The following is a 14,584-nucleotide window of genomic DNA, read 5'->3' as shown; positions in this document are numbered from 1 at the left end:
ATGAAGGGCCCAGCGGAGCGGTGCTTGAGATGAAGGGCCCAGCGGAGCGGTGCCTGACAGGAAGGGCCCAGCGGAGCAGTTCAGAGACGGCGGTGCCCAGCGGAGCGGTGCTTGACAGGAAGGGCCCAGCGGAGCGGTGCTTGACAGGAAGGGCCCAGCGGAGCGGTGCTTGACAGGAAGGGCCCAGCGGAGCGGTGCTTGAGATGAAGGGCCCAGCGGAGCGGTGCTTGAGATGAAGGGCCCAGCGGAGCGGTGCTTGACAGTAAGGGCCCAGCGGAGCAGTTCAGAGACGGCGGTGCCCAGCGGAGCGGTGCTTGAGATGAAGGGCCCAGCGGAGTGGTGCTTGAGATGAAGGGCCCAGCGGAGCGGTGCTTGACAGGAAGGTCCCAGCGGAGCAGTTCAGAGACGGCGGTGCCCAGCGGAGCGGTGCTTGAGATGAAGGGCCCAGTGGAGCGGTGCTTGACAGGAAGGGCCCAGCGGAGCGGTGCTTGACAGGAAGGGCCCTGTTCAGCGGTGCTTCTCACGGCGGGGCCCTGTTCAGCGGTGCTCCTCACGGCGGGGCCCTGTTCAGTGGTGCTCCTCACGGCGGGCCCTGTTCAGCGGTGCTTCTCACGGCGGGGCCCTGTTCAGCGGTTCTGGTCACGGCGGGGCCCTGTTCAGCGGTTCTGGTCACGGCGGGGCCCTGCTCAGCGGTGCTCCTCACGGCGGGGCCCTATTCAGCGGTGCTCCTCACGGTGGGGCCCTGTTCAGCGGTGCTTCTCACGGCGGGGCCCTGTTCAGCGGTTCTGGTCACGGCGGGGCCCTGTTCAGCGGTTCTGGTCACGGCGGGGCCCTGTTCAGCGGTGCTCCTCACGACGGGGCCTTGTTCAGCGGTGCCTGTCTTGTGTTTCCAGTGAACCACACCTGGCCAATACTTGCCGCTCAGTCTGCATCGGACCTTTCCGTTGCGGGGCCCTCCTGTGATGGAGTCCTGGGGCCCTGGCTCTCCTTCGATACCCCCGGAATGGGGCTGGTGGGGCCCTCATGGCCAGGTCGGCTGCTCCCTGCCTTTTGCTCCTTGCTGCCCTTGCCCTCCTTGGCAGACTGTCCGTGGCCCTTGGCTCCCTTACCCGATGTGGCAGGTGACGGTGCAAGGCTACCCTCCTTGGGGGCAGGCGTATCAGGCCTGTCGCGCCTGCCCTTCAGTTTTTTGGTCCTCTTCCCAGGGGGTGGGGGGGCTGGCTGTGCCTTTGCTGCTGGACGATGTCCCAGCCCAAGGAAAGGGCGGACTCCAAAAACCAGGCACGACGTTCTTTGGAGTTGCTGGGCTGGTGGCTGAGGTGTTTGTGGAACTCTTACGGGATGGAGGGGGTGGGTCAGGTGAGGAAAAGAGGTCCACTTTAGAGAGGAAAATTTTCTTTGGAGCCATGGGAAGGGTGGCTGGAGTGGGTATGGGAGTGGAGGATGAGGATGTGGTTGTAGGAGAGTCAAGTGTGCTGTCTTTGGGTGCAGGTGCTTCGGCAGGAGGCTGACGTGTGGTGGATGGCTGTTGTTTGGGTGCCTGCCTGCGTTTGTGTGGTTGGGAAGCGGGGGTGACAGACACACTGGGAGAGGACACAGGGGACGTGTACATGGCAGTGGGGGTGGTGACTGCACGTGTGCGGACTGGTGTGGAGGGTGTGCTGGTGATGGGTGCAATGGCTGATGGTGGTGTACTTGCAGGTTTGTGTGGAGACGTCACAGGGAGGGAGGAGGGAGACGAGGAGGTGGGGGACACAGAGGAGGTAGTGGCTGTTGGCATGTCTGCATCTGGATGTTGCTTGGGTGAATGCTTGTGTGTCCTGTGGTGCTTATGTCTGGATGAGCTGCTCTTGGGTGTTGAGGTGTGTGCAGGCTGGTCTGTAGGTGTGGATGGGATAGGCAGAGGAACAGGGGAGTGGGACTGGGTGGAGGGAGTCAGAACAGGGAGGCTGGAGACAGGGACAATGGCTGCCGTCAGTGCTGAGGCCAGAGTGTTGAACGATCGTTGATGGGCAGCCTGACCCGAATGAAGGCCCTCCAGGTATGCATTGCTTTGATGCACCTCCCTCTCCACACCCTGGATGGCATTCAAAAGGGTAGACTGCCCAACAATGATGGTCCTCAGGAGGTCAATGACCTCCTCACTGAGGGCAGCAGGGGTGACTGGGGCAGGGCCTGAGGTGCCTGGGGCGAAGGAGATGGCCGGCTTCCTGGCCTTGCGGGCACGGGCCGAAGGCCGAGGGGCTGCTGGGAGGGCAGAGCTGGTGCGCTGGGTGGCGGCTGTACCTGTAGGATCGGTGGGCACGGATGTTGCCGCCACCGCAAGGGAGCTCCCTTCCGAGGACGTGTCGGTGTCGCTGCCGTCTCCACGGGTCCCCGTGGTGGAGCCCCCCTCGCCCTCCGTCTCACTGGTCATGTCGGAGTCCGTTGCATGGCCCTCTTGCGCCGATGCCACTTCTCCTCCGCCTGATGATGCTAATGAACACATTCACAGTAAAACAAAGAAAATGGGGGGGGGGTGGAAAACATAAAGACAAGTTGAGTGCATGCATTGGGGACACCGTTGGTGGAGAGGACAGACACAGAAGCCCCCTGCACTACACTGCGCACTTGGGGTACACTACTCATTCACTGGGACATGCCCTACAAGCCTATGGGCGACAACTGCCCACACAGTATACACTGGTCCATGAATCGCGTTACTAGGCACCCTACAGAGGTGGGGGGCGGGGGCACAGGACCAAACTTCACGGACGGGCCTATCCTACAGAAATCGCCTTGGCCTAGGGATACCCACAGCCCTCCTCCCCCACCCAGGCACCTCCACTGCGCGCATAATGGCTGAATGTGCTGGTACTCACCCCCTTGTGTCTGCTGTGATGTCCACAAGCGCCCATCTAAATCGGGGTAGGCCACTGCCAGGATCCGGGACATCAGGGGGGTCAAGGTACGACTGGCACCCCTCCTAGGTTGGGAGGCCATCCCCAGCAGAGCCTCCGCGGTCTTCCTGCTCCCGCGGCGGATGTCCTCCCACCTCTTGCGGCAGTGGGTGCCCCTTCTGGTGTGGACCACCAGGGCCCGGACGTCCTTGGCGATGGCACGCCAAATGTCAATCTTCTGATGGGCGCTGACCTATGTGACATGTACAGGGGGGGAAGAGAAACATCATCACTTTTCTGCATGCTCGATGTGAGTGGCCCCCCCTCCCCCACCTTGCCATGTGGCACATGCTCTCATACATTCGTCATTCGCTGCCCTCCCCTCCATCGTACATCCTCCCCACTCAGCCCAGGCATTGGGCACTATGCATTGCCCCCCGTGTACTCACCTGTTGGTCTGGAGGCCCGTAGAGTAGCGCATACTGGGGGAGGACCCCGTCCACGAGCTTCTCCAACTCCTCGGAACTGAAGGCGGGGGCCCTTTCCCCAGTCGCAGCAGCCATTGTCACTTCCAGACCGAGGTCACAGCAGCACTTGCAGTATAGGTCCTCTCCTGTGGATGCTCAGGTCTCGTGTGATCAAGCCGAGAGAAAATGGCGGTTACGGCCACGGCGGAGCGTGCCGCGGCGGTACGTGCCGCGGCGGTACGTGCCGCGGCGGTGCATACCGCGGCGGTGCGTACCGCGACCGCCGGCGCTCACCGCCATTGGCTCCTGAAACCCATAGGGTTCAATGTTGTCCAATGCGGCTTTGCGCCGCGGACTGCGACCGCCTACCGCCACGGTGTGCCACGCTTGCGCAATGACCTCACTTCACATTGTCACACTTCACAGGTCAGGCAGCCGCCATTTCAAGGGCCCACATGGCTTCATTCCTACTGCGTCACACATGGCTAGGCCTTGCACCGACAATCATACTAGCCATTCAATCCCGAGAGATTCGTGTACTGTGCATGCTGTGGGCACTTACCTGTGGGTTGCTTGACTCTGTGCTCCATGTTGTCCTTCCTAGGCATCGTCCGCTGGGACTTGCGAGGAGACGGAGGAATCTTCCCGTGTACAGACCGCTGGTGGACCTGTCGACAATGGAAGAAAGACACGTCATACTCACCTACAGACTCAACAGTGCCACTATACAGGAACTGTGTGCCCAGCTGGAGCCACACCTGATGTCACCCATCCGCCAACCCACAGGGATTCCGCCTCTAGTGCAGGTGCTGTCAGTACTGCATTTTTTGGCAAGTGGATCATTTCAAACTACCGTGGCCATTTCATCTGGGATGTCTCAGCCTATGTTTTCAAAGGTGTTGTCCAGAGTGTTGTCTGCCCTGATGAAATACATGCGGAGCTACATCATTTTCCCTGAGGTGGGTGACTTGCCTACAGTGAAGGGTGATTTCTATGCCCTTGGACACATTGCCAATATCATTGGTGCCATTGATGGTACCCATGTGGCTTTGGTTCCTCCAAAAGACGATGAGCAGGTGTACAGGAACCGTAAAAATTATCATTCGATGAATGTCCAGGTGGTATGTTTGGCTGACCAGTACATCTCCCATTTAAATGCCAAGTTCCCAGGGTCAGTGCATGACGCGTACATCATGCGAAATAGCAGCATCCCTTATGTGATGGAACTGCTACAGAGACACCGTGTGTGGTTAATTGGTGACTCTGGTTACCCAAACCTGCCTTGGCTATTGACCCCAGTGAGGAATCCTAGGACCAGGGCAGAGGAACGGTACAATGAGGCCCATGGGCGGACTAGGAGGGTGATTGAGCGGACCTTCGGCTTCCTGAAGGCCAGGTTTAGGTGCCTGCATATGACTGGTGGATCCCTAATGTACTCACCAAGGAAGGTGTGTCATATCATCGTGGCCTGCTGCATGCTTCACAACCTGGCTTTGCGACGCCAGGTGCCTTTCCTGCAGGAGGATGGTCCAGATGGTGGTGTTGTGGCCGCTGTGGAGCCTGCGGAGAGTGAAGAGGAGGAAGACGAAGAGGACGACACAGACAACAGGGACAGAGTGATACTGCAGTATTTCCAGTGACACACAGGTACAAATCTACTCCTGCATTGAATTATATCTGTAACTGTAGTGGCTCTCTACTGTCTGACCTTTCACCCCAATGTATGGTAACTTAGTTGTGTATATCACTTCCTATTTCAGTGATCTGATCCCCACGGAGTGCCCTCTGGTTTTTTTCCCCATGGACTACCGCTGTGTGACACTGGTATGTTGTCATCACAATGTAACTAGAAATGTTTTGTTGGTTATATCGAATACATTTGGTTTAAATAAATAGATAGCAGAATCCAGTTGGTCAATGTGCAATAATTGTGTTTATTGAAGTTTTAAAATAGGTGTATAGTTCAAACAGGGTGATGGTGGAGGCATGTCCATGGCAGTGTCCAGACTGTCGTTCCTACAGGTCCATTGTCCATATGCCTGTGGAAGGTGGAGCAGGGGCAGTTCAAGGTTGGACAGGGTAAACAAGTGGGACAGTGGGATGACATCCGGGGGTTTCCGTGCATGGCGGGGGTCTTGACATCCTACTCTGTCTTCTTCCTCGATCTCAGGCCTTTCTTGCGGGGTGGTTCTTGTTCTGCAGGGGGTGGGGTCCGGGAGGGCCGTTGCTGTTGTGTCGGGGCCTCCTGACCACTAGTGCCGGCGGAGGTGGTGGGCTGTTCTTCCTCCATGCTAGTGGCAGGGGCCCTTTGGGGGGCCACATGGTCCCGCAATGTGGTGACAATCTGGTTGAGTGCCACCACGATTGTACCCATTGTGGAACTGATGCTGCGCAGTTCTTCCCGGAACCCCATGTACTGGCCCTCCTGCATGGCCTGGATCTCCTGGAACCTGGCCAGGACCGTCGCCATCGTCTCTTGGGAGTGGTGGTACGCTCCCATGATGGTGGTGAGGGCCTCTTGGACAGTGGGTTCCCTAGGCCTGTCCTCTCTCTGTCGCACAGCAGCCCTCCCAGTTCCTCTTTGTTCCTGGGCCTCTGTCCCCTGGACGGTGTGCCCACTACCAGTGCCCCCAGGTCCCTGTTGTTGTTGGGGTTGTGGGTTACCCTGGGTGCCCTGTACTGGTAGACACACCGCTGCTTGACCTGTCCTGGAGACAGAAGCATGGGCCCGCTGGGTGGGTGCTGTGCTGGTGTTTCCTGAGGGGGGAAGGTCTGCTGTGGCCTGGGGCTGACTGAGGGTAACCGACTGTCCAGAGGTCCCCGATGGTCCGGGCTGGTCATCAGGTTCTAGGTTGACAGAGCTGCTGTCATCACTGGGGGCCTGTTCTGGGGGTGGGATGGACAAATCTGGACCCTCCTGGCCGGTGTGTTGCCGTTCGGGCCCTGCAGGGGTATAAGAATATGGTTATTGATTTTGTGTGTGCCGTGGCGTGCGATTTGTGGGTGCCCTTGTCCCCCAGTGCTGGCAGTCCCATGTGGGAGGAGTTGTGAGGGTGGTTTGGGGGGGGGATGGGTATGTGCAGTGGTCATGCTTAGGTGATGGGTGTCCATGGTTTGTGTTGGCATTCAGGGGTTTGGGTTGGGTTGGGTGGGTTGTGCTGGTGAGACATTAACAGGCAGTATGTGTGCTGGGGGGTTAGGGGTGAGGGTGGGGGTGTGGGTTGGCATGCTGGTGGTTGGGGGGGTGAAGTAGTTGAGATTAGACTTACCAGAGTCCATTCCTCCGCCTACTCCAGCGAGGCCCTCAGGATGCAGGATGTTCAAGACCTCTTGCTCCCATGCTGTGAATTCGGGTGGAGTGGGTGGGGGTCCGCCGCCAGTCTTCTGCACAGCGATGTTGTATCTTGACACCATCGACCGCACCTTCCCCTGTAGGTCGTTCCAGCGCTTTCGGATGTCTTCCCGATTTCTGGGATGCTGTCCCACAGCGTTGACCCTGTCGACGATCCTTTGCCATAGCTCCGCCTTCCTGGCTATTGTGGTGTGCTGCACCTGTGTGCCGAAGAGCTGGGGCTCTACCCTGATTATTTCCTCCACCATGACCCTGAGTTCTTGGTCCGTGAACCTGGGGTGTCTTTGGGGTGCCATGGGGTGGTGTGGATGAGGTGTGGGGTGGTGTTTGTGGTGATGAGTGTGGTGGTGTGTGGTGTTTTGTGCGTAGATGTGGTGTGGGTGATGATGCTGGGTTCCTGTGTGTGTTGTGGTTTGCGTTCCCTGTGCTCTCTCTCTGTGTATTGCGCCTTGTCTCTGAATTTCGATTTGTGGGGGTTTGTGGGTGATGTGGGTGTGTGTTTTATATGGTGATAGGTGTGTGGGTGTGGTGTGTGTATGTGTATCAGGTGTGTGTATTTCGAATTGTCCAATGTGGCTGTGTTTTGTAAAGGTGTGTGTATTTTGAGCGCGGCGGTGTGTACCGCCAATGGAATACCGCGGTTGAAAGACCGCCGCGTGGATTCGTGGGTCATAATGGCATGGGCGTGTTTGTGTTGGCGTGACGGTGGAGGTTTGGTAATCTCCAGTTTATCGCTGACCGCTGATGAGGCAGACTTCAGTGGATGTCGGGTTTTTGGCGGTTTGGCAGTTGTGGGTCAGAATGACCGTGGCGGTTTACCGCGGCTGCGGCGGGATGATGGCGGTCTTCTGACCGGCGGTAAGAGCCTTTTACCGCCAGGGTCAGAATGACCCCCTATATCTTGCTGATGTGTACCTGGGAAAGTGTGGGATGCAGACTTTACCTGCTGACATGTACCTGGGAAAGTGTGGGGTGCAGACTTTATCCTGCTGACGTGTACCTGGGAAACTGTGGGGTGCAGACTTTATCCTGCTGATGGGTACCTGTGAAGCTGTGGGGGCAGACTTTATCCTGCTGACGTGTACCTGGGAAACTGTGGGTTGCAGACCTTATCCTGCTCATGTGTACCTGGGAAAACTGTGGGGTGCAGGCTTTATCCTGCTGATGTGTGTAGGAAAGTACCATCTTGCCTGGCATGTTACCCCCATTTTTTCACTGTATATATGTTGTTTTAGTTGTATGTGTCACTGGGACCCTGCCAGCCAGGGCCCCAGTGCTCATAAGTGTGCCTGAATGTGTTACCTGTGTTATGACTAACTGTCTCACTGAGGCTCTGCTGTCCAGAACCTCAGTGGTTATGCTCTCTCATATCTTTCCAAATTGTCACTAACAGGCTAGTGACCAATTTCACCAATTTACATTGGCATACTGGAACACCCTTATAATTCCCTAGTATATGGTACTGAGGTACCCAGGGTATTGGGGTTCCAGGAGATCCCTATGGGCTGCAGCATTTCTTTTGCCTCCCATAGGGAGCTCTGACAATTCTTACACAGGCCTGCCACTGCAGCCTGAGTGAAATAATGCACACATTATTTCACAGCCATTTTCACTGCACTTAAGTAACTTATAAGTCACCTATATGTCAAACCTTTACCTGGTAAAGGTTAGGTGCAAAGTTACTTAGTGTGTGGGCACCCTGGCACTAGCCAAGGTGCTCCCACATAGTTCAGGGCAAATTCCCCGGACTTTGTGAGTGCAGGGACACCATTACACGCGTGCACTACACATAGGTCACAATGGTAACTCCGAATATGGCCATGTAACATGTCTAAGATCATGGAATTGCCCCCTCTATGCCATCCTGGCATTGTTGGCACAATCCCATGATCCCACAGGTCTGTAGCACAGACCCGGGTACTGCCAAACTGCCTTTTCAGGGGTTTCACTGCAGCTGCTGCTGCTGCCAACTCCTCAGACAGGTTTCTGCCCTCCTGGGGTCCAGCCAGGCTTGGCCCAGGAGGGCAGAACAAATGACTTCCTAAGAGAGAGGGTGTTACACCCTCTCCCTTTGGAAAAAGGTGTTAAGGCAGGGGAGGAGTACCCTCCCCCATCCTCTGGAAATGCTTTCATGGGCACAGATGGTGCCCATTTCTGCATAAGCCAGTCTACACTGGTTCAGGGACCCCTCAGCCCTGCTCTGGCGTGAAACTGGACAAAGGAAAGGGGAGTGACCACTCCCCTGACCTGCACCTCCCCTGGGAGGTGCCCAGAGCTCCTCCAGTGTGCTCCAGACCTCTGCCATCTTGGAAACAGAGGTGCTGCTGGCACACTGGACTGCTCTGAGTGGCCAGGGCCAGCAGGTGACGTCAGAGACTCCTTCTGATAGGCTCCTTCAGGTGTTGCTAGCCTATCCTCTCTCCTAAGTAGCCAAACCCTCTTTTCTGGCTATTTAGGGTCTCTGCTTTGGGGAATTCCTTAGATAACGAATGCAAGAGCTCATCAGAGTTCCTCTGCATCTCTCTCTTCACCTTCTGCCACGGAATCGACTGCTGACTGCGCTGGAAGCCTGCAAAACTGCAACAAAGTAGCAAAGACGACTACTGTGACCTTGTAACGCTGATCCTGCCACCTTCTCGACTGTTTTCCTGGTGGTGCATGCTGTGGGGGTAGTCTGCCTCCTCTCTGCACTAGAAGCTCCAAAGAAATCTCCCGTGGGTCGACGGAATCGTCCCCCTGCAACCGCAGGCACCAAAGAACTGCATCACTGGTCCCCTGGGTCTCCTCTCAGCACAACGAGCGAGGTCCCTTGAATCCAGCAGCTCTGTCCAAGTGACTCCCACAGTCCAGTGACTCTTCAGTCCAAGTTTGGTGGAGGTAAGTCCTTGCCTCCCCACGCCAGACTGCATTGCTGGGAACCGCGTCTTTTGCAGCTACTCAAGCCTCTGTGCACTTCCGGTGGAAATCCTTTGTGCACAGCCAAGCCTGGGTCCACGTCACTCTAACCTGCATTGCACGACCTCCTAAGTTGTCCTCCGGCGGCGTGGGACTCCTTTGTGCAACTTCGGGTGAGCACTGTTTCACTCCTCTTTGTAGTGCCTGTTCCGGCACTTCTGCGGGTGCTGCCTGCTTCTGAGAGGGCTCCTTGTCTTGCTGGGTGCCCCCTCTGTCCCCAGACACAATTGGCGACATCCTGGTCCCTCCTGGGCCACAGCAGCATCCAAAAACCCTACCCGCAAAATTTGCAGCTAGCAAGGCTTGTTGGCAGTCTTTCTTCAGGAAAACACTTCTGCACGACTCTCCACGGCGTGGGGGCATCCATCCTTCAAAGGGGAAGTTTCTAGCCCTTGTCTTTCCTGCAGAATCCTCAGCTTCTACTGTCCAGTAGCAGCTTCTTTGCACCCACAGCTGGCATTTCCTGGGCATCTGCCCACTCTCGACTTGGTCGTGACTTTTGGACTTGGTCCCCTTGTTCCACAGGTACTCTCGTCAGGAAATCCATCGTTGTTGCATTGCTGGTTTTGGTCTTTCCTGCAGAATTCCCCTATCACGACTTCTGTGCTCTTTGGGGAACTGTAGTGCACTTTGCACTCACTTTTCAGGGTCTTGGGGTGTGCTATTTTTCTAACCCTCACTGTTTTCTTACAGTCCCAGCGACCCTCTACAAGGTCACATAGGTTTGCGGTCCATTTGTGGTTTGCATTCCACTTTTGGAGTATATGGTTTGTGTTGCCCCTATCCCTATGTGTCCCCATTGCATCCTATTGTAACTATACATTGTTTGCACTGTTTTCTAAGACTATACTGCATATTTTTGGTATTGTGTACATATATCTTGTGTATATTTGCTATCCTCATACTGAGGGTACTCACTGAGATACTTTGGCATATTGTCATAATTTTTTTTTTTTAGTATATCTGTGTATTGTGTTTTCTTATGATATTGTGCAAGTGACACTAGTGGTACTGTAGGAGCTTCACTCGTCTCCTAGTTCATCCTAAGCTGCTCTGCTAAGATACCATTATCTATCAGCCTAAGCTGCTAGACACCCTATACACTAATAAGGGATACCTGGGCCTGGTGCAAGGTGTAAGTACCCCTTGGTACTCACTACAAGCCAGTCCAGCCTCCTACAATGTGTAGCTGGGAAACTGTGGGGTGCAGACGTTATCACACCCAGTAGTGACCAGGTGTGCACAGTTTATAATTATGACTAAGGGTTTGCTCAGGGGGTCAGACATCTGGTAATCGTGGCCTAAGTAGTTTAAGATCACATATGGTTATTCCAATCCCAGACCCAGTGTTGGAAATCTTTGAAAACTGGGGCCTTCCCGCCCATCTCTATCTAGATTCTCCCGAAAGGTATTAATAACTGAGTCTGATTGGTGGGGGTTGGGTAAGGCGGGCCTTGAGCTGTCCACAGTAGCACAATGAATATCACATCCTGCCCTTTGGGAGAAAGTGTGTGTGAGGTGCTTTCCAGGAGCGGAGGACCCAGAGGCCTTCCTATGTCCCGTCCCTCCTCACTGGGTGAGATGAGATGCAAACAGGTGACCTCCCCCCTCTCGGCCAGAGCTGCCTCTCCCTGGTCCTTTGCAAGTGGATCTTCTCAGGACTACCTGGGGGCTGGAAGAGTTGGAAGTGGGGAGCTGGTGGACAGGTTAGTGAGTCCCATAGTGACCCCAGGGAGGAGGCGGGATTGTTGAGTGGTGCAAGGAAGAGAGAGATGGGGCTGTAATGCACTTCCGGGGTTAGAAACCGTGATTGGCACGTGCCTGTGAAGGAAGAATGAGAGAAGCAACACTCTGAGCTATATGAAGATTGTGGCTGAAGCTAGCACTGATACTACTGACGTCACACGGTACTGTAGCATGTGAAAGTACCACAGTAACACGTCATTACCCCACACCCTGCAGAACCCGGTGTGCGTCTCTGGTTGTCTGAGATTCTCACATCACATCGAACTAGCTTCACAAATCAAATCAAATCATTAACATTTATAAAGCGCGCTACTCACCCGTGCGGGTCTCAAGGCGCTAGGGGGGAAAAAGGGGGGGTTATCGCTGCTCGAACAGCCAAGTCTTTAGGAGTCTCCGGAAAGTGGAGTGGTCCTGGGTGGTCCTGAGGCTGGTGGGGAGGGAGTTCCAGGTCTTGGCCGCCAGGAAGGAGAAAGATCTCCCACCCGCCGTGGAGCGGCGGGTGCGAGGGACGGCAGCAAGTGCGAGGCCAGCGGAGCGGAGGGGGCGGGTGGGGACGTAGAAGCTGAGGCGTCTGTTGAGGTATTCCGGTCCCTTGTTGTGGAGAAGTGAAACATAGTGAAACATTAATACATGAAATCTGTGTTTCTCTTTCAGAGCTGCCTGGAGAAGCTTCAGAATCAGGAACAGAAGAACACACGTTTGGAAAAAGAAAACAAACTCATCAACTCCAAAGTTGCGCCCTAACAACGTACTAATAATTAGAAATCAAGGAGAAAAAAGAACAAAACACTGAACATTTAAACCAAACGTTTGAGCTTAGAGAGTTTTCGATTCAGGGTTTATTTGCTGAGTTGCTCTGATCACGCTCTGTGGGCGCCCATGACGTCATGCGTCCTCTGCTGCACCTCCTAGGGCCTCCTTACACGTCGGACGGGCTAGGACAGTCTGTTTACCACACATGGTACATACCACTGCCCCAGGATAACAAGCAGACCGGTATTTAACCCATCACATCCGACATGTTATCACCCTCCCCCTTAAAGCTGGGCAGGTTTACTCTGCTGGAACCTATCAGTGGAAAACTGGGAGAGTGTGGTAATTATCAAACAACTTGTCAAGAAGTTAGCACTTAACTGGTAATGAGGGCACAGAAATGGCATTTTGCCATCACCTTTCCTGGGAGAAGCACAAGATTAAAGTAGAAATGTCTGAAGAGCCACACATGCATGTTAATACTTTATAAGAATTCATTCAAATGGGTGTATGTGGTGTAATTCCATTAGGTGCACAGACATGTCATTATGCATTAGTGCAAAAGGTAAAAGTGTTTTCCAGGAAGGAGGTAAAAGTGTAAGCAGCACCATCATACCCCTTGGTGCCAGGGAGAAGTGCCAGGGAGCAGTGCCTGGAAGAAGTGCTTTGGACTCCCAGTAAAATATTTTCAGGGGGAGTACAAAGCTAGATGTGGGTATGTAGGTACCAGCAGTACCTGTGTCTGAGGATTGCCCCCCCACTCACAGCCTGTAGGACTATTGGTAGGTCAGAGGTATGAAAATGTGGTATATCCATAGATTTCTTGGTCTACCTCCCAGCAGATTTTTGGAATCCCTAAAAGATGGAAATCTGTTCACACCTTAAGAGAAAACACATTTCTAAGTTATAAAAAGAGCTTTCTGAATCTGTCCCTCTGGGACCAGACAGGGGGTCCTCACCTGAGGAAGGTAGCTGGACCTGCAGCCTACAACAAGAGCCACCTGAAGAAAGGGGCGGATTGGCCAATGGCGGCTTACGATTCCTCCACCGACACCAGATGGAGTCTGAACCCTCTTTCCTTCAGTTCCCTTCTGGTGTTCAGCATCCTGTAGTGACTTCGGTAATGAGCCAGTGGCCTGTACGAATTGCTTCAATGGATAACTTAGAAGAAAGAGAATATGGGATATTCCACTAAGTGCTGAACGTGGCTTCTGGAATGACGGAGCGAGGAAGGTAATTCTTGAAAACTTGAGCAGTCACCATGACAAGACCTCAGGGTTTAACTCGTGCACAATGTGCATCTGCAGTTCTTAGAAAGACGGTTATCCCAATTTATTGATGAATGGCTATTGTCAGGTCTATTGCAATTGATGAAAGGTTATTTTTAGATGTTTTGCAATTGATGAAAGGTTATTTTTAGACGTTTTGCCAAAACTTTAATTTTTTGTGATATAGGAAAATGCAGCAATGAAAGTACCTTGAATAAAGTCGATAAGGGCTGTCTTCTGGAGTGTTTTTGTATTTTCAACCTCACAAGTTGCCGACATTGAGCATGCCTTAACATCTTGTGGGCACCCACTTTCGAAGGGGGCATTTTTAGGTTTGTCTTGACCCTGTAAGAGGTTAGAGTGGGTCTGTTGATTTTTATTTATTATTATAGGAGGCTTCCCTGGTTTGTAGTGGGTACCAAAGGTAAATACCTTATACCAGGTCCAGTCATCCCTCATTATTAGTGAAATGTAGTCAGTGTCTAAAAGCCAGGCTGTCTAGGGGTAGCTGTAGCAGAACAGCCAAAGCTGATCTAAGAGACATGCAAAGCTCTTTCAGTACCACTGTAGTCACACAGTACTCACATACATGAAAGAAAATGCTCAGTGTTACAACAATAAAGGTGCTTTATTTTAGTGACACAATACCAAAAATACCTTAGAGTCTATACTCCATTAGGGGGTAAGTATTATACATAATATATACACTAGTAACCAAAAACAGGTAAGTAAATAGTCAGAAAACAGTGCAGACAGTGAAAATCACAATAGGTTGCAATGGGCCTAGGGGGAACACAAACCATGTACTAAAATAGTGGAATGCGAAAGTCGGTTTCCCACCTAGGCAAGTGTAGTGTGTAGAAGGGCCCTGGGAAAGTAAGAAAACACCAAAGGTAAGTAAAATACTCCACCCCAGAGCCCAGGAAAGCAGGAGTAAAGTATAGCAAGTTTCCTAAAACACACAAGAAGTCGTGATAGAAGATTGTGTAAAAACCAGAAGAGACTGCAAGACACCAATGATGGATTTCTGGACTTGAAGACCTGTGGAAGAAGGGGACCAAGTCCAAGAACCAATGAAGATCCAGGGAGAACAGGAGTCCCTACTAACCCAGATTAAGACGCAAAAGTAGAACCTCCGGTGAGAAGACAAAGTCAGTAATGCAC

The 14,584-nt window shown here is 53.5% G+C and overlaps 1 protein-coding gene across 1 annotated transcript in view; it reads left to right on the top strand.

The window, feature by feature from the left end:
* The window catches only part of LOC138291559 (serine/threonine-protein kinase Wnk-like), a 99,029-nt gene extending 85,374 nt beyond the window's left edge, over window positions 1-13,655 (top strand). Inside the window, exon 8 of the mRNA XM_069230319.1 lies at window positions 12,054-13,655. Coding sequence (XP_069086420.1) covers window positions 12,054-12,143 — 90 coding nt within the window. The 3' untranslated portion in view covers window positions 12,144-13,655. The remainder of the gene's footprint in view (window positions 1-12,053) is intronic.
* The last annotated feature ends 929 nt before the right edge of the window (window positions 13,656-14,584 follow it).

Source organism: Pleurodeles waltl, chromosome 1_1, assembly GCF_031143425.1.
Source record: "Pleurodeles waltl isolate 20211129_DDA chromosome 1_1, aPleWal1.hap1.20221129, whole genome shotgun sequence".
Taxonomy (NCBI): Eukaryota; Metazoa; Chordata; class Amphibia; order Caudata; family Salamandridae; genus Pleurodeles; species Pleurodeles waltl.
The sequence above is the reverse complement of the archived record's forward strand: the minus strand, read 5'-3'. Positions and strand labels throughout refer to the sequence as shown.